At 42.0% G+C, this 23,363-nt stretch overlaps 1 protein-coding gene across 3 annotated transcripts in view; it reads right to left on the minus strand.

The window, feature by feature from the left end:
* Nucleotides 1-23,363, minus strand: part of RPRD1B (regulation of nuclear pre-mRNA domain containing 1B) — a 58,637-nt gene that overhangs the window by 6,442 nt on the left and 28,832 nt on the right. For 2 of the 3 annotated variants that reach the window (XM_032142402.2, XM_058433224.1), the window contains one exon: nucleotides 19,648-19,823. In XM_032142402.2, coding sequence (XP_031998293.1) covers nucleotides 19,648-19,823 — 176 coding nt within the window. Of the gene's footprint in view, nucleotides 1-15,326; nucleotides 15,680-19,647; nucleotides 19,824-23,363 lie in introns of those variants that run through there. The other variant, XM_032142403.2, reaches the window with a different exon arrangement.

The raw sequence follows: 23,363 nt of genomic DNA on the forward strand, positions 1-23,363 counted from the left end.
GCGGAGACTGCAGTGAGCCAAGATCACACCACTGCACTCCAGCCTGGGTGAGAGTGAGACCTATCTCAAAAAAAAAAAAAAAAAAAAAGACTGACTCTAAACAAAACTCCCCCAAATACAACTCCAGCCTTCACCTGCCTCCGAATTCTCCGGTTCTTAAGCTCTCTCAGTTGGGTCTTGCAGACCCTCACTAGCTGACTTTCCAGGTTATTCTCTTTGGGTCTGGAGAGATGAAGGAGAAAGGTCTCAGGAAAATCCAAGAATCTCGTGTCTCAACTTACCAGCCTGCCTTCTCACACAAGTGCAGCTCACGAGCTCTGTTGCCACAAGGCTCCTCAGCTACTCCTGCTCTCAGAAGAAATCCAGGCCTCTTTTCCATATCCCATAAAAACCAACTCCAACGTGATGAGACCCACTCAGATTCTTCCACCTCGTCTAAGAGTGCTACATCCCATAATCTCTTTAGTACACCAAGTACCACTCAAGCAGAAAAATGATGTGCCCAGGTGGTCACATGCTTCTTGTTTCAGATACTTTATTCAGGACTATACGTTAGTCCTCTATGTAACATATGACTAAACCTTTCATCCAACACCCATGCTCCCCTACCTAGAACTGGAATTCAAGAGCTCCAGTCCTGTGCCATTTACAGCTGCAGGACAAGCCTGCTGCAGCGTTCTTGCCCATCAGTCTCCTCTCCCCACCAGCGCACTCTTCTCAACCACAGCGCACAAGGCTCTCTCCAGCACTCTCATCTTCAGAGGGTGCCTTTCCTCCACGACGAATCTTGCAAGAGAAGACATGGCAAGCCCAAGCACTCTGGTTGCTATTCCTCTCCAGCGCATGCATTATTTATACTGAGAAGTGGGGGGCTGAGGTGGGCCTTCCATTCAGTGCCAAGTACCTACTGTGGCAACCCTGCCCTAGCCCAGAAGAGCCGTGGGGGGCCCCAAATAGGGAAGAATCATATCTGACTTGCTGCAGCAAACCTGTGTCAGGATCCTCAAGAAGGGGAGGTGGAGGAGGTGGCAGGCACCTTCGAGAAACTGCCTGGGTTTATTTGACTGCCAAGAAATGTTTACAACATAGAGGGTAAGGCCCAGTGTGTAGTTCAGAGATAAAGCCTAGGATTTATGCTCCTGGCAAAGCTTTGGAATCTTGCCTCACAGACTCTCTAAACTTGCAGGAGAAAATGTGTCTATAACATTTCCCTGCTTCCTGTGGATCCAGCTGACACCGTGAACTCCACCCATCACGGAGCACCCAGACAATCTGCTGAAGAGAGCAGGGCTTACGCATTCTTTGCCTTTTTTGGTTAGAGAAGTAAGCCAGACCTGACACACTGCAAATGAGCTCTGGGATAAGAGGGCTAGAAATGACAGGGGCTGGCATTGCAATGACCTTTCCACAGGAATTTCATTTTCAAAACAAACAAAACTATAAGCGTTTCCTCTAGCAACACATGTAAGAAACAATGATCAAAATGTAAACATTATTAAACCTATTTTCTTTCTTGCTAAGTAGAGGACTCCTGGAAATCTCCAGGAGTTGTGCTACAGGACATATGGTATATCAAAATCACCCACTGTTTGGCTACCCCCAATTAATAGTCATAAAGGGTTACTGTGCACGAAGCAGTTTACGAAGGCCCGTTTTAAAGGTGACCTGCCACACTGAATTTAAGTCAAAGGACTGCTTCATAGCATGGAGGTTGAGAGAGCCAAGCCCAAAGGGGAAGCTGACCCACACCCCACCAATATTTAACACACCCGCCAAGCCCCCTCATCCTGTCAGGAGGCTTATCCCTTGCTACTAAGGCCACAGGACCTACACTTGAGAAGCACAGCCTCTTAAACCACAATTTCACTCACTCATTCATTTATGTTTTTGGAAAATACAATATATGAATATTTGGATTGAAAATAAGAGTGCCGTTTTTAAGTTTTCTTCAAAGATCCAACGTGGGAACAAAAAACCATCACTGACCTGCACCTCTCCCCCAGCCAGCTCCATGCTCCCATATGACCTAGTGAGAGCTGCGACATTTCGAAATGATACATTCTGGGGTGTCACAGCATGGCGGGAGCTGCTGAGTAAGATACAAAGAAGAGAAGAAATTGTGGCTCCAATCCCAATACTCGGGGCCTCTCAGCTCCACTATCAAAACCCATAATAAAGGTACATACAAAGAATTTCCCAAAAGGAAAAACGACAAAATGCCTATAACTGGAGGAATGTTCTTGGAGTAGTCCGGCCATCCATGGGAAAAGCCAAATGGGAGCAAGCTTCTTAAACCTGAAATTGTACCACAAAGCATTTTCAGGGCACTGCTTTCTCCCCAGAGGCTCCTCCACACAAAAGGTGATAAGGCAGCTTCTACTGGCACAAGAAAACCCCCAATCTCACAGGGACATGCAGAAGCAAGGGGAGAATGAAAAGTCAGTGTCTATACTAAAAAAAAAAAAAAAAAAAAAAAAAAACTAAAAAAGGAAAAGGAAAATACACTTTAGGACTGGACAATTTTCAAGCCTTAATCATAAAGCTAAATATTTTCAATTTAACAGATGCTCATAAAATGCTTTAAAAAGATATGGATTAATAAATGGACCTGGATCCTTCAAAAATCCTTACATTTATGGAATGGGGTCCCTCACTACATAAAACCAGTAAAACCAAAATACTAAAGTATAAGACAAACTATTTAGTTTTTTTTAAAGTAAACTATCAAAAATGCATGCTTTGCACAAGTAACAAAGACCCCACAAATTAACTTCTTTAAGGACTATTTTAATGGAAAGCCAGGTTATTGATTTTTGTGCAGACAAACATCAAAGGTACAGACAAAGGTTTCTCATTTTAAGCCAAATAATGGTTGAGTCAAGCATTCCTGGAGGACAGCTGAGAAACAAAGGGTAGAAAGGAAAAAAGACAAACAGACAAAATTTTTTTTTGTGCCTGTGTATTTGGTGGTATCACATACAATTCTTTTAAGCAATGTTTATTGTAATTTTTAGTGCTGGCAGATCTGCCCGGGGTAAGACAGTCTGTAAGTTACTGTACTACACTGGAATACAGCTCTCTATAATAAAAAAAACTTCAATTCCTTTCCATTAGCAAACAAACAAGAAGGTTCTGTTTCCTAGCACCTCCAAAGGACTGGGAGTATATCACATCTTTTCTACTGGAGGCAGATGGCTGTGGCAGAAGTCAGAAAATACAAGTTCAGGCTGGGCATGGTGGCTCACGCCTGTAATCCCAGCACTTCGGGAGGCCAAGGCGGGTGGATCATGAGGTCAGGAGATTGAGACCATCCTGGCTAACACGGTGAAATGCTGTCTCTACTAAAATTAGAAAAAATTAGCCAGGTGTGGTGGCAGGCGCCTGTAGTCCCAGCTGCTCGGGAGGCTGAGGCAGGGGAATGGCGTGAACCTGGGAGGCGGAGCTTGCAGTGAGCCGAGATGGCACCACTGCACTCCAGCCTGGGGGACGGAGCAAGACTCCGTCTCAAAAACAAAAACAAGAACAAAACAAAACAAAAACAAACAAACAAAAAAGAAAATACAAGTTCAACCTCTATGCACACAAACTAGAAAACCTAGAAGACATGGATAAATTCCTAGAAACATGGAATCTCCCGAGATTGAACCAGGAAGGAATTGAAACCCTGGACAGACCTACAACGAGTTCCAAAATTGAATGAGTAATTTAAAAACCTACCAACCAAAAAAAGCCCTGGACCAGACGGATTCAGAGCCAAAATCTACCAGACATATAATGAAGAGCTGCTACCAATCCTACTACTGAAGTATTCCCCAAAAAAAATCAAGAAGGAGGGAGTCCTCCCTAACTCATTCTATGAAGCCAGCATCATTCTGATGCCAAAACCTGGCAGACACAATGAAGAAAGAAAACTTCAGGCCAACATCCCTGATGAACACAGATGTAAAAATAAATGAAATACTAGCAAACCAAATCCAGCAGCACATCAAAAAGCTAATCCACCATGATCAAGTAGGCTTTATTCGTCGAATCAAGGTTGGTTCAGCGTATGCAAATCAACAAATGTGATCCATCACATAAACAGAACTAAAAACAAAAACCGCATCATCATTTCAAATTTCAATAGACACAGAAAAGGCTTTCGATACAATTCAACATCCCTTCACGTTAAGAGCCCTCAACAAACTAGGCATCGAAGGAACATACCTCAAAATAATAAGAGCCATCTATGACAAACCCACAGCAAACATCATACTCAACAGGCAAAAGCTGGAAGCATTTCCCTTGAGAGCCAGAATAAGACAAGGACGCCCACTCTTGCCACTCCCGTTCAACACAGTACTGGAAGTCCTAGCCAGAGCAATCAAGCAAGAGAAAGAAATAAAAGGCATCCAAATAGGAAGAGAGGAAGTCAAACTAACTCTCGTTGCAGGCTATATGATTCCATAGCTAGAAAACCCCATAATATCTGCCCAAAGGCTCCTAGTTCTGGTAACTTCAGCAAAACTTCAGGACACAAAATCAATATACAAAACCCAGTAGCATTTCTATACACCAACAATGTCCAAGCTGACAGCCCAATCAAGAACACAATTTCATTCACAACAGCCACAAAAAGAATAAAATACAGCTAATCAGGGAGGTGAAAAATCTCGACAACAAGAATTACAAAACACTGCTCAAAGAAGTCAGAGACAACATAAACAAATGGAAAAACATTCTATGCTCATGGATAGGAAAAATCAATACTGTTAAAATGGCCATACTGCCCAAAGCAATGTACAGATTCAATGCTATTCCTATCAAACTACCAATGACATTCTTCACAGAATTAGGAAAAAAAACTATTTTTGCATGCACAGCATCTACTAACAAAAACAAAACAAACAGAAAACAATATTCTAAAATTGATTTTGAGCCAATAAAAAGCCCAAATAGCCAAAGCAATCCTAAGCAAAGAGAACAAAGCCCAGGGCATCACATTCCCCAACTTCAAACTATACTATAAGGCTACAGTAACTAAAACAGCATGGAAATGGTACAAAAATAGATACAAAGACCAATGGAACAGGGTAGAGAACTCAGAAATAAAGCTGTATACCGGCCAGGCACGGTGGCTCATGTCTATAACCCCAGCACTTTGGGAGGCCGAGGCAGGCAAAGCACCTGAGATCAGGAGTTCGAGACCAGGCTGGCCAACATGGTGAAACCCCATCTCTAACTAAAAATACAAAATAAGCCAGGCGTGGTGACGTGTGCCTGTAATCCCAGCTACCCGGGAGGCTGAGGCAGGAGAACTGCTCAAACCTGGGAGGCGGAGGTTGCGGCAAGCCGAGATCGTGCCACTGCACTCCACCCTGGGAGACAAAGAGAGACTCAAGACTCAATAAATAAATAAATAAATAAATAAATAAATAAACAAACAAACAAATAAAACTGTACACCTACAAGCATCTGATCTTTGACAAAGCTGATAACAAGCAATGGGGAAAGTATTCCCTATTCAATAAATGGTGCTGGGATGGATAGCTGGCTATCCATATGCAGAAGATTAAAACTGGACCCATTCCTTTTACCATATATAAAAACCAACTCAAAGTGGATCAAAGACTTAATGTAAAACCTCCAACTACAAAGACCCTAGGAGAAAACCTAGGAAATATCATGCCGGACACTGGCCCTGGCAAAGACTCCAAAAGTAATTGCAACAAAAACAAACTGACAAGTAGAATCTAATTAAACTAAAGAGCTTCTACACAGCAAAAGAAACTATCAACAGAGCAAAAAGACAACTTAGAGAATGGGAGAAAATATTTGCAAACTATGCCACCATCAAAGGCCTAATATCCACAATCTATGAGGAACTTAAGTCAATAAGTAAGTAACAAAAAACCCCATTAAAAATAGGTAAAGGACATGAACTGACACTTTTCAAAAGAAGACATACATGCAGCCAACAAGCATATTTAAAAAGCTCAGTATCACTAGTCATTAGAGAAATGCAAATCAAAACCACAATGAGATACCACCTCATACCAATCAGAATGGCTATTAAAGAGTCAAGAAATAACAGATGCTGGGGAGGTTGTGGGGAAAAAGGAACACTTATAAAGGGCTAGTGAGAATGTAAATTAGTTCAGCTACTGTGGAAAGCAGTCTGGAGATTTCTCAAAGAACTTAAAACAGAACAACCATTCAACCCAGCAATCCCAATACTGGGTATATAACCAAAGGAATATAAATTATTCTACCATAAAGACACATGCATGCCTAAGTTCATCACAGCACTATTCATAATAGCAAAGACATGGAATCAACCTAGATGCCCATCCACAGCAGACTGGATAAAGAAAATGAGTACATATATACCATGGAATACTATGCAGCCATAAAAAAGAATGAGATCACATCCTCTGCAGCAACATGGATGAAGCAAACTAAATACCGCATGTTCTCACTTATAAGCTGGGAGCTAAACATTGAGTACACATGAACACAAAGAAGGGAAAAATAAGACACCCGGGACTACTTGAGGGTGGAGGATGGTGAGGACTGAAAAACTACCTATCAGGTACAATGCCAATTACCTGGATGACAAAATTATCTGTACACCAAATACCTGTGACACACAACGTACCCATGTTAACAAACCTGAGCCCCCTGAATAAAATAAATAAAAGTTGGAAAGAAAAAAAAAAAAGAAAATCCAAGTTCCTATCCTACACTTCCATGTGCCTAAGATGTAACATGTGACAAACTCACTGGGCTCCTATATATGAGATGGGAATGAAAACAACGCCTATGGCATGGGGGAAGCTTGGGTGAGAACAGGCGCTTGCTAAACTGTTTCATTTGAATCAACAGATCTGATGGAGAAAGAACACTCATCCCTCCCATATTCTATTATTTTATGAGCAATACTTAATCTTCCTGATTTATAATATGTCAAGAAAAGACATGCAGAGTTGAAGAAAACGAATTATTAATGGGATACAAAATCCCTTCTCCCAGAAACCATTTGATTATATCTTTAAAATTTAGCACATTTACTAGAAGCTGCCTTGAGAAAAGGAAAGGATCTTTGACCGAGGGCACCTCTTTTTCCTTAAAGGTCTACCTGTAATACTGGAAAACAAAAAAAATCACAGAATTTTTAAACTTGGTGGTACCACAGTCCAGTCAGTCCATCAAGCTATAGGCTTAGTGAGAAGAAGTCCATCGAGCAACATCCTCAGACTGGAAAGAGTCCCCATCAAAGGCAGACACCGACCATGTCTAGAGGTGAACCAAGTGACATCGGTACTTGCCACCCTGAGATCAGGACAGTGGGCCAAGTATCAGGAGCGCATTGGACACGCCTGAGTGACAATACAGACAGAACTTTATGGTCTGGTAATAATCCACAAACAGATTGACAACCTATGTGGTGCTCTGAAGGAAAAAGCTAGGGCGCTAAGACAGTATATGGGGCTGGGGGGTTGGGGTGAGGTCTGAGGAAAGACTGTCCTGAGAAAATACTGTTTGACATGACATACAAATGGTGAACACAGGAATTAACTAGGTAAGGATAACTGATGGAAAGTAAACAAGAGGAAGTGAGTCCTGGGCAGAGAGTGGCAACGGCATATGCAAAGCCTGAGATCAAAGAAGGCCAAGTGCAGACAAAATGTCATGGGACACAACAAGAGATGTGGCTGAGGAAGTCAGCAGGGGCCAAGTCATGGGGTGCAGGAGGGGGCCAGGCCGGCAGTTGGGCCCATAGTCTTTTTTTTTTTTTTTGGGACAGCCTGCACTCTGTCATCCAGGCTGAAGTGCAGTGGCACGATCATGGCTCATTGCAGCCTTGGCCTCCTGGGCTCAAGTGATCCTCCTGCCTCAGCCTCCCCAGTAGCTGGGCATGAACCACCATGCCCAGCTAATTTTTAAATTTTTGATAGACACGGGGTTTTGCCATGTAGCTCAGGATGGTCTCAAACTCTTGGACTCAAGTGATCCGCCTGCCTCAGCCTCCCAAAGTGCTGGGATTACAGACATGAGCCACCACACCTGGCCACTGGGCCCATATTCCAAGAACTAGGAATAATGAGAAGCTACTTAAATGTTTAAACAGGGGAATGACATGCTCAGAGCCGCATTCTGAACACATTATAGGGCAGCCATGTGAAGAATGGATTATAGGGCCTAAGAGCAGATGCAGATGATCAGTCATGAGGCTACTGCAAGGATCCAGGGGGGACAGATGATGACAGAGTAGACTAGGTGATGGAAGTGGAGACAAAGACGCAGAGAAGGGAGGCAGATTCACGAAAAACTGAGAGGGAGCAAAAACCACACTGGCGTGGCACCTACTCAGCTATGGAAGATGGTGGTGGGAGGTCAACCTGGCAGAGGCATAGCAGAGGAACTGAAGGAGAGGCTGCGACAAGGAGGCCAAAGCAACAGATTTGGGGGCTGAAAAAAATCAGGAGAAACACTGAATGAGGCCTAGTGTCTGATTTTGATGGATGGCACTGCCACTCTCCAAGCCAAGGAAAGAGAAGGAAAGGAGAGGTGAGAAGGAAGGAGACAGTCTGTCGCAGCCATACTGTTTGAGGCGTCTGTGGAAATGAGATACATGAGTCTGAAGTACAAGGAAGGGGTCTGACCTAGAGATCTAGAGGTAGGCCATCAACGTCCAGTTGGTAACTGAAGCCAGCCTAAGTATAAAGCACTCAAGGAAAAGGTCTAGGCCCCGAGCAGTGGCTCATGTCTGTAATCCCAGCACTTTGGGAGGCTGAGGCGGGTGGATCTCCTGAGGTCATGAGTTCAAGACTTGCCTGGTCAACATGGTGAAACCCTGTCTCTACTAAAAATAAAAAAATTAGCTGGGCGTGGTGGTGGGCGCCTGTAATCCCAGCTACTCAGGAGGCTGAAGCAGGAGAATTGCTTGAAGTCAGGAGGTGGGAGGTTGCAGTGAGTCCAGATCACGCCACTGCACTACAGCCTGGAAAACAGCAAGACTCTATCTCAAAAAAAAAAAAAAAAAAAAAAAAGGCCCAGAATGAGAAAAGGCTAAAGGAATAGCAACATTTACAATACAGGCATGGATAAAAGCTTATTGAAGGATGAAAAAGCAGAAGAACCAGCAGAGGGTGGTACACAGAAACCAGAAATGCAAACACATTGTAATACAGTAATATTAAATGCTGCAGACAGGGCCAAAAACAGAAAGGGAGCCAAGAGGCAGAGACTAAGAAGCACCTTTTGGGTTTTGAGATTAGACCACTGGGGGCAGGGGTGGGGGGAAGGGGGGAAATTCTGAAGACAGCCACTTGGGTGGAATGTAGACATGCATGCCAAGCTGCAACAGGCTGAGAAGCAGAGGCAGCAAGGGAAGTGGATATGGTGGCGGTTATAAAGGGAGGGTGGTGCAGAGGGTATGCTCATGTGAATGTGATGATTTCTCTTAAACACTGGAGAGACAAAGCATGTTACATGCTGAGGACCTTCAGCTAGTTTACTGGAGACTTCTCATGTGGACAGGAAAATAAATTGGCCCTAAAGGTCCCATGTGACGAGGGAAGGCAGAAGCTAACAACTTCAGATTAGTTAAGGGGTTGGAATCTGTTGTCCCAGGAAGGTAAATTGTTACTTTATCCATGAAAAGCCACATCAAAGATAAAAGGCTGGGACGACCACTGGCTTCAATGGAAAAAGCCAAAAAGAACCTGAATATGCAAAGCAGATCATCATCACTACACCATAACTGGGGTAAATGGTATCTTAAAGGGAACAATTCCTACTGAGTCTATGCCCCACAGAACAGACACACTGTGGGCAAAAGGAAAGGATTGGGAAAAGAACACCATGAGTAAAACTGGGATGTGTCCATTCATAATTACTGTCCAAACCCCAATAATTCTCAGAAAGGCTGCTGGTAAATTTTTGTTGAGTTGAAGTTTGCAAAGTTATTGTGCTTGAAATTCTCAAAGTAGCTACTGGCAGAATTAAGCAAAGAGAGCTGATCATACTTCTTCCTACAGATGTTTAAAGATAAAGGACCTCAATAAGGGAAAAAAACAAGGAGGCTTGCACAGCCATCATGACAGCTGGCTAGTACCATGCTCTTCACATAAAGCATGCCGTATCTTTGGGGCTCATGGCTTTCATCTGCAAAGGTTTCACTTGACTCCTGATTATAACCAGAATATTTTGCCCCGATCTCAGAAAATGACTCTTTCTGATCTATTTCAAGTCTAACATTTTAGAGACAGAAAAACAAAGTCAGAGATTAACTTCCAAGATTGCAAAGTATGCCACAATCCAATTTTAACTTTCTTCAAAATCCCAATTTTAAGTGGGAGTAGAAGGCCCACCTTAACAGTAGTAGGAACATTCATAAAGACTAAAATAGAACCTTGCTCAAAATAACATGCACCCACTAGGTCAAACAGGCAGCTCAAATTTCTGCAATCTGAACCTTGCTCTCAAAATTATGCTCACTCAAGTCAATGTTACAGTAGAAGTATGTGCTATTTTCACACAGCTGTCTCAAATGTAAACAAGATCATTTAAAAGCCAGAAGAGAGCTCCATTAGTCTAATTAAACTATTCTGTGTTTACTCCTTCATAAAACAAAAGACTAATCCTTAACTTGTATAGAGGTTTATACAAAATAAGCTCAATGAAGTCCTAGACTGGTTAAGATGCTTTGGAAAAGACAAGAACTCCTACGGCAGGAACGCATTCTGGTGGCAAAGACTGTGAAATGTATATGACCTTCAGTGTACTTAAAAGACAAGCAGACATCAGCACATATACATAGAACCACTTCTAGAAATCTACAGGAAGAAAATAATCCAAATACTGAAAGTTAGCCTAAAGCTAAGAGACAGAGACAGAAACATACAAGTGCTCAATACATATAATCATTGACTATCCAACGACAGGTATTCAAGCAATCATTTACAATGTTTATAAAGTTTTTATTTACAAGGAAAAATAATCATGTTTAGAAAAAAGCATGACAGAAAATTATCTGCACGTTATCATTCAGTTTAATTTTAAACTAAGAGGAAAAGGAAATATGCAAAAATTAAAAATACTTATCTCTGGGTAATGAGACTAATTTTATTCTTTATACTTATTTACTAAGTTTCCTCTGATGTATTACTTTTACAATCAAAAAAAGAAAAAAAACAAAAACAAAAACTGAGTACTAGTTGAATCAGAGTGAATGTTCTGGCAGGCAGGAGTAATACGAGGCCCAGGTACTGTTTTAACTTCATATTATATGCATTTCATAAATATGAAAAATTAGTGCTACATACACGAGGTGAAACTCAGTGGCACTGTTCCATCAAGCAGGGGTTACACTGCCTACAGAAGTTGGGCTACAAATATGAAAACAGTACTATGGCTAAAGGCATGAATTCTTGCTGGGAAAGCCTTAAAACCGTGTCACTTTTTCAATGTAAAGTCTCAAAGTCTCAAATGTTGGCAAATCATGTTCTTAAGTCACTAAGTATGTGAAGTACATTATAATGTGGCATTATTTTCCTGCAGTGAAAAATAAGTATCATAGGTTTCACATTGTAATGAAGAAACACACACACACCCAAGAGATAAAAGCTCCAGGTGTAAACTGGGCCTGAGCAACAGGGTCAGTAGACTAAAATGAATAAAAGAAATCCAAGGAACTCCGAATCACTCACAGAAGCCCACGCATCAACTCAATAAAAGTCCTCACATATTGGAGGGAAACCGGTGGAAAAAAAGAAAAGAAGAAAGAAAACTCCCACATCAAAGTAGGGGATGGAAAGGCAAGGGAGAGCAGTGAGCATACTACGGCCTGCTTCGTGGGAAAGGACTGAGTGCAAGGCCCCGTAGTCACTTGGCAGCAGAATGACCTGTTTCAACAACTATTCTAACAACCTAGGTGCTGACAGAGCTGACAGCCTAGGGAGGACAGAGCTGAATACTATGGAAGGGCAGTGAGTTTAGAGGACTGAGAAAAGGGGGCCAGCACTAGGCAGGGCCTCTCAGCTCCCAGGAGAACACAGTGGATGATCACTGTAGTTAGGAGTCAGAAGATCACTGGCTTCCTCTGTGACCCTGAAGTGCTCACATAAACCCAAGGGCTCTTACCTAAAATGATGATTAGATCGCCGGCTCCCATCTGTTCTTACCATAATAGGACACTGAGATACTGGCTTTGATCATCATAGGAAAGACGAATTTACTCCAAAGTTGACAAAAAAGGAGCTCTCTATCTCCCCCTACTGCCTGGCCTAATATTGAAACAAAAGCTTCTAACCATCTGCACCCTGCAGGGAGGTGCTGCCAAAAACAACAATCTGCCACCATTTTGGTTTAGCACCCCCACTGTAGCCAAAGAATTTCTCAAGTTGTTATAACCACAATCAAACAGAAATATGAAGAGTCATAAGGCAATGCTGGATTCCGAACCATTTCCCCCTTCCCAGCTGTGTTGTCTGAAGTCAGAGGCTCTACTCCTGAGTAGTCATTACAGCCAAGGGGGAGGTGCCAAGTGAGGAGAAACACCAGCAGCTTTAAGTTCATGAGCCAATCTCTCCCCTCCTATCAGAGAAAGAGCATGAGCATGGGTATAGCGAGGCAGATACTTAGAACCTTGGTGGCAGAGTAGGTTCTTTCACACTTAGAATGCTTTCATGCAATTATTCTATGACCCTACATAAAATGTCATTTCTCTACAACAAGATTCTTGGGAATTGTTTAAATGATTAAACTTTGGATACTATTCTGTGTAAGATGTCTTCTGCTGTTGATGTTGCAGAATCAAAATTCTGAAATCAAAACAAAAGTACAAATCTGATGAAGTTACCAGATGTCTGCCTTGGACTCTATTCTGGTCTGCAGCTAACTCTCTCTCTCTCTAGGTTTCTTCACCAATTCAGAAGTCTGATTATACGATCTCTGAGGTTCTGTCCAGCTCAATAATTCTGCTAATCACTTTACTTAGATATCCAGGCCTCTATGTGTCACTTTACTTTGTAAAGCTGCTGTTGTGACTGTGCCCTGGTGACTCTGTTGAGTCCATACACAAAATACTCGTATCTTCTAGAGGTGGGGGTTAACACTATTGAAAGGTGATACCACTGCCCGCCATCTGTGGTCCCAAAACCTAGACAGGGCCTTTATAATATCAAATGCATCAGTAAATGACACTCTCCTAGAGTGCTTTTTAAAATTCTGCAGCAGAAATTGAAGACTTAAATAAATGTGAAGACATCCCCTGTTCATGAGCTGAAACACTTAAAATTGCTAAAATGGCAATATTCCCCAAAGTGACCTGCAGACTCAATGCATTCCCTAGTAAAACTTCAATTACTTTTTTTGCAGAAATGGAAAAGGTGATTGTTAAATTCATAGGGAATTGCAAGCGATCCTAAATAGCCAAAACAATACTGAAAAATAACTCTGAGGACTCATACTTACTGATTTTAAAACTTACTACAAAACTACAGTGATGGAGATAGTGTGGTATCAGCATAGGATAGACATATACATTAATGGAATAGAATTGAGAATCCAGAAATAAACCAATACATCCGTGGCCAACTGATTTTTGACAAGCGTGCTGGGCATTCACGTGGAGGAAAAGAGTAGTCTCTTCAACAAATGGTGCTGGGACAAACAGATATCTACAGGCAAAAGAAGGAAGTTGGTCCCCCCCTACATCACACCGCATACAAAAACTAACTCAAAACAGATTAAGAATGTAAATCTAAGACATAAAATTATAAAACTCCTAGAATACAGAAAAAAATTGTCATGACCTGGGACTGGCAACAGATTATTACATGTGACCCCAAAAGCATGAGCAACAACAAAAAAAATAGATGAATTGGAACTCATAAAAATAAAAACTTTTGCACATCAAAGGATATTATCTAGAAAGTGAAAAGACAACTTATAGGAGAAAATATTTGCAAATCATATATGTGATAAAGGTATATTATCCAGAATATATAAAGAACTTTTACAACTTAAAAAAAGCAAATAACCCAATTTGAAAATGGGCAAAGGAATTGAACACACATTTCTCCAAAGATACATAAACAGCCGACAAGCATACTGAAAGATGATCAGTATCGTTAGTAATTAGCAAAATGCAAATCAAAACCACAATGAGATAAACCTGCACATGTAGGTTGTCTAAAATAAAAAGACAGTAACAAATGTTGACGAGGATGTGGAGAAACGAACCCATGCACATTGCTAGTGGGGATGTAAAATGATGTAGCTGCTGTGGAAAACAGTCTGATGGTTCCTTGAAATGTTAAACATAGAATTACCATATGACCCAGCAATTCCACTCCTAGATTTATAAATACTCAAGAGAAATTAAAAGATATGGCCACACAAAAACCTCCACATGACTGTTTATAGCAACATTATTCATAAGAGCCAAAAGGTGGAAACAACTCAAATGTCCATAGACAGGTTATAAACTGTGTCACATCCACATAACAGATTAGTGTTCTACCATAAAAGAGATGAAGTACTGATATATGCTACAACATGGGATGAATCTTGAAAACATCATGCTAAGTGAAAGAAGCCAGACACAATTATGTTTTGGAACTTGATACAATACTGTGAATGTACTAAATGCCACCAAAATGTGTGCACTTTGAAGTGCATGGTTAATTTATGTTATATGAATTTCACCTCAATAAAACAATAAATCTGCAGCTTGGAACAAATTTCTCAAGAGCTCTTCCCTGTGTGGCATATCATCTTTGTGTGCACCATGTGGCATGTGTGTCAACAGAGCACTATCTCCTTTCAGTTCTAGATCACTGACAGTCAGACACCATGACCTGAATAAAATTCACAGTTAAGGTCAAGCATGGAGGCGCATGCCTGTAATTCCAACACTTTGGGAGGCCAAGGCAGGTGGATCACCTGAGACCAGGAGTTTGAGACCAGCCTGCCCAACATGGCAAAACCCCATCTCTACTAACAATACAAAAATTAGCTGGGTGTGGTGGCATGCGCCTGTAGTCCCAGCTACTCGGGAGGCTGAGGCACGAGAATCGCTTGAACCCAGGAGGCAGTGAGCTCAGATTGCTCTACTGCACTCTAGCCCTGGGCAACAGAGCAAGAGTCTGGCTCAAAAAAAAAAAAAAAAAAAAAAGTCACAGTTAAGAAGGTAAAACTGCAGATTCTTGACCTTTTTTCTTTCCTTAATACTTGTACAAATAGGTTTCTTTCTCACACACACACTCTTCCACATGCACTGATCATGCTAACAGAACATGTCTGTATTATGTTTTATTCATGCTGACAAGACAAGGAACCCTATCCAACCCACTCACGCTATGTCTTATGAGCTTTGAGCAGACATCTGGGAGTAATGCAGTCACCTCTGTCAACCACAAACAAAGCTTCTCTTTGCTCTGGAAGTGAAGCTGGAAGGCTTTTCTGGTATCTTTGGCCTTTGCCTTTCTGAATGGGCTTTCTTCTATACCCTCCGCATTCTCTAACCTCCTCTTTGGGCTGCCATTTGTGCCTCCTTCCACGTGCCTCCTCCATTTCTAGGTTTTCTCATGTTCATGACAAAAACATTACCCATAGATTTTCAGCAGCATTCCTTCCACCCTTGCCTGGTGTTTAAGGGCCAACATCATAGGCCAAAGTCAATCATGACACCCTGAAGCAAAAGTCAAAAACAAACAAAAAAAGATGATTATCTCAGAACAAAGCATAATTCTACTTAAAGGAAAAAAGAAAAGTAGTACAAAGGAGAAAACCTACAGAAACTTCTAAAAATGGTTACCTTTCCGTCCTAACATATTATTTACAACCAATCATTAAATCAGATTTGTTAAGCCACTTTTAATGCAACCTTAAAAAAACCCCTTTTCTCTACAGAAAAAGGTTACATCAAGTGATGGATTTCAGTCACAGAACAAATATTTATTGAGGAACAAATATGTTCCTGGCACTGAGAGCACTCAAAGAGCATACAGTCTAGCAAACTTTGGGAGACCTGCTGAAGGCATTACAGTTTCAGAAACTGTCCATGATTTGATAATTCTCACATTTTTAATAAGCATCTGATCAAATTATTATTAGCATCTTCATTTTTTTCTTGGTCTATTTCAAGGTAGACACAAGTGAGAATATTTTCCTTATTGACAACCTTTCTTGAATTCTACCTTAACCCCTTGTTTGCTACTATTTCCCCCTGACTAGAGCATAAGCCCTTTAAGGGGAGAAGTGCATCGTGCCCATCTTTGTACATCTGGCTGGCACAGGCTTTGCTGACTCCGTGAATGAATACACAGCTTCTTAAAGAGCACAGACCTTAATCTCCCACTCCAGCACCTCCTTCTCACGTCTGCCTTTGTCTTTCTTCAGATACCTGTCTGGTCCAGTCTAATTGCTCCCCATTTATAAACACGCTTCTCTTCTTCAACTGCTAGTTCCTTTTACAAAAAGGTTTTATTGCCTGACAGGAAGTTTGGACTTACCTTAAACCACAATCAGAACTGCCAAATGCCTCCTTAATCTACACTATGTACGATCAAGTGGTTTGGTTTTATGTTCACCTGTGTTTTTTATGCCAGAATATGATTTCCTTGAGGGAAGAAACACAATCTCCTACTTTGAGCCGTAATTCCCTCTCCTACATCCTAGGCTCTGAGTCACCACATGCCCTATCCTGACATGCAGGAGCCACCGACATAAAATTCCCAAGTGAAAGAGAAAAAGATGCTTATTACATAAAGCAAGATACAAAGTTAAAAAGGAAGGCACAAAAAATCTAAGTATATTAGAGCTTTGGGAAGAAAATAGACTCCCAAGCAAATAACCACTTCTCCAAAGAGTTGAGAATTTCATGTACGTATACGCTGAAGGCAATGAAAGGATTAAAAAATAAAATATTTAATTAGCATTCTGATACGGAAGTTTTAAAACGGACTGGCTGTGTTACAAAAATGAATGTTAAAAAAGTGGGTAAACTTTATGTACTGCCCCATCACGCAGAGAGACTTTTGGACAATCTGAAGGAATTCACAGTATTCACGCATCTTTCAAGTGGCACACATTTATCAAGTTGGGCCACCACCATAGGGATGTGATGGGACAGGACCAATCTATTACAGAATGTGAGAGAAAAATCTTAGGTTCAGGACAGCAGACTGCCTACATTTTTAACAAGCGTGGATAAAGAAAAGAACTAAAACCATCTCTCAAATCTTATATTGTGAAGCGGCCAGATCACTTGACGCCAGGAGTTCAAGACCAGCCTGGCCAATACGGTGAAACTCTGTCTCTGCTAAAAATAAAAAAAAATTAGCCGGGAATGGTAGTACATGCCTATAATCCCAGCTACTCAGGAGGCTGAGATGGGGGATTGGTTGAGCCTGGGAGGTGGAGGCTGCAGTGTGAGCTGAGATCAAGTCACTGCACTCCAACCTGAGTGACAGAGCGAGACTCCATCTCAGAAAAAAACCTTATATTGTATCTAGTCATTTGCTTTCTTTAATGCAGCAAATCGGCTCTATTTTTTTACAATAAATGGTTCTGCTCATGTGCCTCGGAGACATGGTTTGAGATAAGAACCTTCAGTTCAGACTCTGTACTTTGGTTCCAGTGGTGGGGCCTTTCTGTTCCACTTCTTCAGCAATGGAATGCCAGCCCCATTCCACTGAATGAACCGGGCAGAGCAATGCAGACTGGAAAGTTACAGAACGCATCCAAAGCTCTAATCTGTTTCTCCACCTTAATGCCCTCTTGTGGCGTCCAGCAAACCACTAGTTCTACAAAAACCAGAATGATTCCCCAAGAATACACAGAGCAGAGTGCAACTGTGGGAAGGGAAAACAGAATAAAGAGTTAACCAGCTCTACCAACCCGATCTCCTCAAAGACTCTGTCCTCTATGGTTGCTTGCCACGTTCTACCCAACAACAGCTGCTCATGATAATCAATGTCTGACAGATCAGAGAAAGCCCTTAATGTGTCGCCAAGGGGCAGTTCAACAGATGGCATGGTAACTTACAACCAGAATCATTAATTACACTCTCTTATTAGTCCCGGGGCACAGTGCTGAAAATGCTTCCTCAGTGAAAGATGAGCATTTCAGATAAATGACCGTCTGGTACTGCCTGTAAAACTCCCTTTAGGATCTCTGGTCAGTGCCGATGTCTAAATCTAAGCCGTAGGATTTTTACAGTCCTTTCCCATCTTCCACATTCAAGCAGGCTACAAATGTGAAGTTCCTGCTACCACTAGGCAACACAGTTCCCAGAATCACTGCAGGTAAGGATACGGTAAAAAGTGCCTGCCACTCATTTCCCCTCAAGTCAGATGACAGTGCTGAAAGGCAAATACAATGATCTCAGCCTCAGAGCTAGCTCAATGTTCCCTCCTTCTGTGCCAGAGCACGTTTCCTGAGCACGGAGGTGACATGGCTCTCCCTGTCCCTTGTCTACTCTGAGTGGGATTTAAGAAGTATTTCTTGAAATACAACATGACTGGCTCTCTAACTCAGAAGTGTCCTCCTTCACAAAACCACTGGCTGCAACTCTTTTCCCTATCTCTTAAAAAAGGAAGAGCAGACATTCCTGAAAAGGAAGTGCAGCAGCCTGGGGCAGCAAAAGTTCCCAAACATCCACACTGCTGGCTCTGTTATCCCATGGGACCAAGTACTGAGGGTAAACCACCATGTACTTAATTACGAAGCCAAACAAGTGTATGGTGAGGAAATGTTTCTGAACTCCCTCCCCAAGGTCACTCGGACTAATGTCCTCAACCCAGGGTAGAAATGAGGTCTTCTTCTATAGTTTGAGAACTGTGCTATATAAATACTACTGTGAAATTTAAGAGCTAATTACAGATAGATCTTGGAGGCAGACAACTTCTTGGCCGCAGCATGGATGAAGTCAGAAATAAACCTCCAAACGGCTGGGCGTGGTGGCTCACGCCTGTAATCCCAGCACTTTGGGAGGCTGAGGTGGGTGGATCACGAGGTCAGGAGATCAAGACTATCCTGGCTAACATGGTGAAACCCCGTCTCTACTAAAAATACAAAAAATTAGCCGTGGTGGTGGACGCCTGTAGTTCCAGCTACTCAGGAGGCTGAGGCAGGAGAATGGCGTGAACCTGGGAGGCGGGGCTTGCAGTGAGCCAAGACTGCACCACTGCACTCCAGCCTGGGCGACAGAGTGAGCCTTGAAAGAAACATTTTTCAGCACTTCCCGAATACTATCAAACATACTCTTTGGTTTTCACTGATTTGCTATTCTTTTTGTACCTCAATTCATAATTTTTTTTAAAACATGAGTTCAAACGAAAACAATATTAAGATCCTAAGGCTGTGATTAAGAGTTCACTGTTTGTCTCCTACAATCCAGTTTGTTCTGTCCTGGACTATAGAGACGGGGTTTCACCGGGTCGATCCTCTGACCGATCCCCCCTGCTCCAAATCTGGATTACAACTACCACGTTAACTGGGCTCAAAGAATTACAGTATCTGATGGATGTTCAGAATTCACATCATGAATTTTTAAACAATAAAAATGTTGTTAATTAGAGCATAATAAATACCTCCTAATATGGGCTACAGGAAGGGAAACGTGGGCAGTCTGGGTCTGCCTTTCGATGCACTCACCTCTAGCTTTTTCTCCTTCTCCGACAAAACATCTTTCTGATTCTGGGTATACTCCACCAACATCCGAGCCAGCTGGCGACGGTCCTCCAGTTCTGCCGCCAGGCGCCCGTTATATTCTGCTAGTAACAGACATGCTTCATCTACTGTTTTTGAAAGACGTTCAGCTGCCTCTTTGTCTAAGTACAAATGAGACCAAAAAATAGAGGAAATATACAAATCACATAGGTTATGATTACAAACATTTCTGAGGGAGGTTAATGGTTTCTCTCCCAATATACAGAGGCTGAGAATAAGCCAGAACCTGAGGACAAACAATGAGATGATTGAGCAAGAAACCCAAGTCCTGTCTGTCAACAAGACAGGACACTACTCAATTACCTGAAGTGAGGAAGTTGTATATGGGGGGAATCTGGCATTTCTAAATGCCTGTTCCTGCAAAAGCTCTCCAGACAAAACAAGCAGAAAGAGATATTGAAGATCATCTGTGAAAAAATCGTTCCTTGTCTCTGAGAATGTAAAGTGCTTTAATTTATATTACAGTTGGCCCCTATATCTGTGGGTTCTGTATCTGTGGATTCAACCAACCATGAATGGGAAATACTCAGACCAAAAAAACCCCACAAACCAATAAAAATAACAATTAAAAACCCACAATTTAAAAAATACAGAATAACAACTATTTACATAGCATTTACATTGCATTAGCTATGATAAGTAATCTAGAGAGTATTTAAAGTATATGGGAAGATGTTCATTGGTTATAGACAAATCCGACACCATTTTATTTAAGGGCCTTGAGCAACCTTGGATTTTGGTATCCTCAGAAGGTCTTGGAACCAAACCCCCATGGATATGGAGGGACAACTGTATTTCATTAAGTAGTCTTTTTACTTTCCACTGGAGTAAAAATTGGCATGCACTTATTTCTTGGGTGTGGGAACTAAGACCCCCTCCCCGCCAAAAAAAAAACTACATGACAGGTTTCTATATGCAGTGAGCTGAGATGCTGGGACTCGAAGACAGATCTCTAAAATGATCTATAGTACTCTATCTCTTAAACTATGTAAGCCTTGGACCTGGGGATGAACTTCTTCCTACATTCGACAAAATATAAAGTCTGATAAGAAAGAGGCTTTTAAACGTTTCTGAATATGACCCACAGCAGAAATACACTTACGTAAACACACAGAAAAATGAAAGCAGCGTTTCATAAAATACCCATTCTTACTATGTGTGCTCTATCTTCTATTTTATCCACCCCCCCTTTTTTTTTTTGAGATGGTGTCTTGCTCTGTCACCCAGGCTGGAGTGCAGTGGCATGATCTTGGCTCACTGCAAGCTCTGCCTCCCAGGTTCATGCCATTCTCCTGCCTCAGCCTCCCAAGTAGCTGGGACTTCAGGCCCCCACCACCATGCCCGTCCAATTTTTTTGTATTTTTAGTAGAGACAAGGTTTCACTGTGTTAGCCAGGATGGCTTTATTCCATTTTTCAAAAACTGTTTGTCATTAGCTACCAGACTGATTTCATATCCAATTAATGGGTTGTAACTCATGCTTTGGGGATGGAAAAACATTAAGAAAGGGTATTTTTGGGAAGAAGTGATGAACAAAGGCTCATAATTGAGAAATGAGAAGAAACAAAAGCAGGATCTGTATTTACAAAGAACTGATATAATTAATTATGTGTGGGTAGTGGTGAGATTAGAATTTTAAATATGTATACCTCATTTTTAAAAGGCCTGAACGAATCGAAAGAATAGATTGGTGCTTTGAAACAAAGGGCACCAGAGACTCCGGCAGTACCATGGGACAGTTCCGTGACACTCCCTATGGATACAGGCTGTCAGAGGTGAGAGCTCGCATTTTCCTGGGGAACTAGGATTTAAGAATTCCCAACACAGTATCCCTGGCAAACAGCCATCTGGCTTTTTGATGCCTTCTTAATGTGAACATTGCAAGAGGAACTGCTGAAGGATTCCAGATTGGGTGTAATGCCAAAGATGAGGCACCTGTACCCTCCTCAGGGATGGGAAACAAAAGAATGTCCTTGGTGAAAGGGAAGAAGTGAGCAGAATGGAACACAAAGGAAAGAGATCACCTCAGTCACAGAGGATAAAGGACCGCCAAACTTCTCCTTCCTGCTCAGTGGCTCAGTCCATAAGCAAGCTTCTGGGGTGGTTAGGTTGGTTTTAGTTTTGTTATTGCTTGACTGATCGTTTTTAAAAAATGGTTAATTCAGGTGCCTGTGGCAAAAAATGGCAAATACTAATTTTTAAGATTAAAAAGAAAATCAATTTGCAGCCTCAAGAACTTTTACAAAGGAAATAATTCATTTACACAAATAATTACAACCCAGAAAAGTAACTTATAATAGTTTAGTGAGTTATACAAAATAGGCAGTGAAAATACAGAAGCCAGATGCTCGCTTCGGGGGACCTACCCACGCTGTCCTCACGCTCCCTGCTCTCCTTCACCCATCAGAGGAGTGGCAAGTGCCTCTTTCGGCCAGTCCTCCACGCGGCATGTGCATCCCATTCCCTCTTGTTTCCTCAAAGACTAAACTTCTGCAGCCGTCCCATGTCTTCTCTACCTCAGCAAATTCTCTCTCTCCTTCCTGAAGAACACCACTAGCACACAAACCTGCTGCCATGTATTCCACCTACATACCACTCTCCCACTACTGACCTGCTTCCCTGCTCCCCCCTTGCAGCTAAACTCTTTTCAGAGAAGTGTAGCCACCTGCTCTCCTCCTGAGCCCACCCCAGTCGGGCTTTATGGCCACCAATCCTCTGCTCAAAACCTTCCAATTAGTTTAACAAATTTGAGTTCTTATAACTAGGCTCTTAGAAACAGCAGAGAATAAAAAGGACAAAAACTCTCTGCCCTCAAGTTTATATTATCAGGTAGGAAGAGAATCAATATACAATATTATGCTTACTTATCAGCTGAAGAGAACTACAGAGAAAAACAAGGCAGAGGAGAAAGAGTGGGGCACTGGAAGGGGAGGAGGATCAACATTTTCAAAAAAGGTGGTCAGGGTGAGCTTCGCTAAGGTGATACGTAAACAAAGTCCTAAGAAAATAAGAACCAGCTATGTAACTATCTGGGAGGAACATTTCAGGCGGAGGGGACAGCAAGTACAAAGGCGCTAGGAGGAAAGAGTGACTGGCAAGGAGCCCATGTGACTTGAGCAGTGAGTGAGGGGAAAATAGTAAAAGTCTATGTGGTAACAGAGGCCAGTGAAAGACTCTGCTTTAAAGCTGGGCAGGGGGCTCACATCTGTAATCCCAGTGTTTTGGGAGGCCAGGATGGGAGGATTGCTTGAGCCCAGGAGTTTGAGGTTACAGTGAGCTATGATCATGCCACTGACTCCAGCCTGGGTGACAGAATGAGACTATATCTCAAAAAAAAAAAAAAAAAAAAAAGGGGGCTCTGGCTTTTACTTTGGTGATGGGGGAAGTCGTGGGGGTGTTATGTGGAGCGAGAGACATGATCTGACTTCTACTGAAGAGGATCACTCTGGTTACTATGTTGAGAATAGAATGATGGCTGAGCAAGAGGAACAAACGAAGCAGCAAGACCAGCTGGAAGGCTACTGCAACATATCAAGTGAACATGGTAGAGACCTGTACCAGGTGGCAGTGGTAGAGGCGGTGACAGGATATCAGATGCTGGTTTTGGTCCCAATCAACAGGAATGATGAGGGCCATTTACCG

This window comes from Hylobates moloch, unplaced genomic scaffold, assembly GCF_009828535.3.
Source record: "Hylobates moloch isolate HMO894 unplaced genomic scaffold, HMol_V3 SCAFFOLD_21, whole genome shotgun sequence".
Taxonomy (NCBI): domain Eukaryota; kingdom Metazoa; phylum Chordata; class Mammalia; order Primates; family Hylobatidae; genus Hylobates; species Hylobates moloch.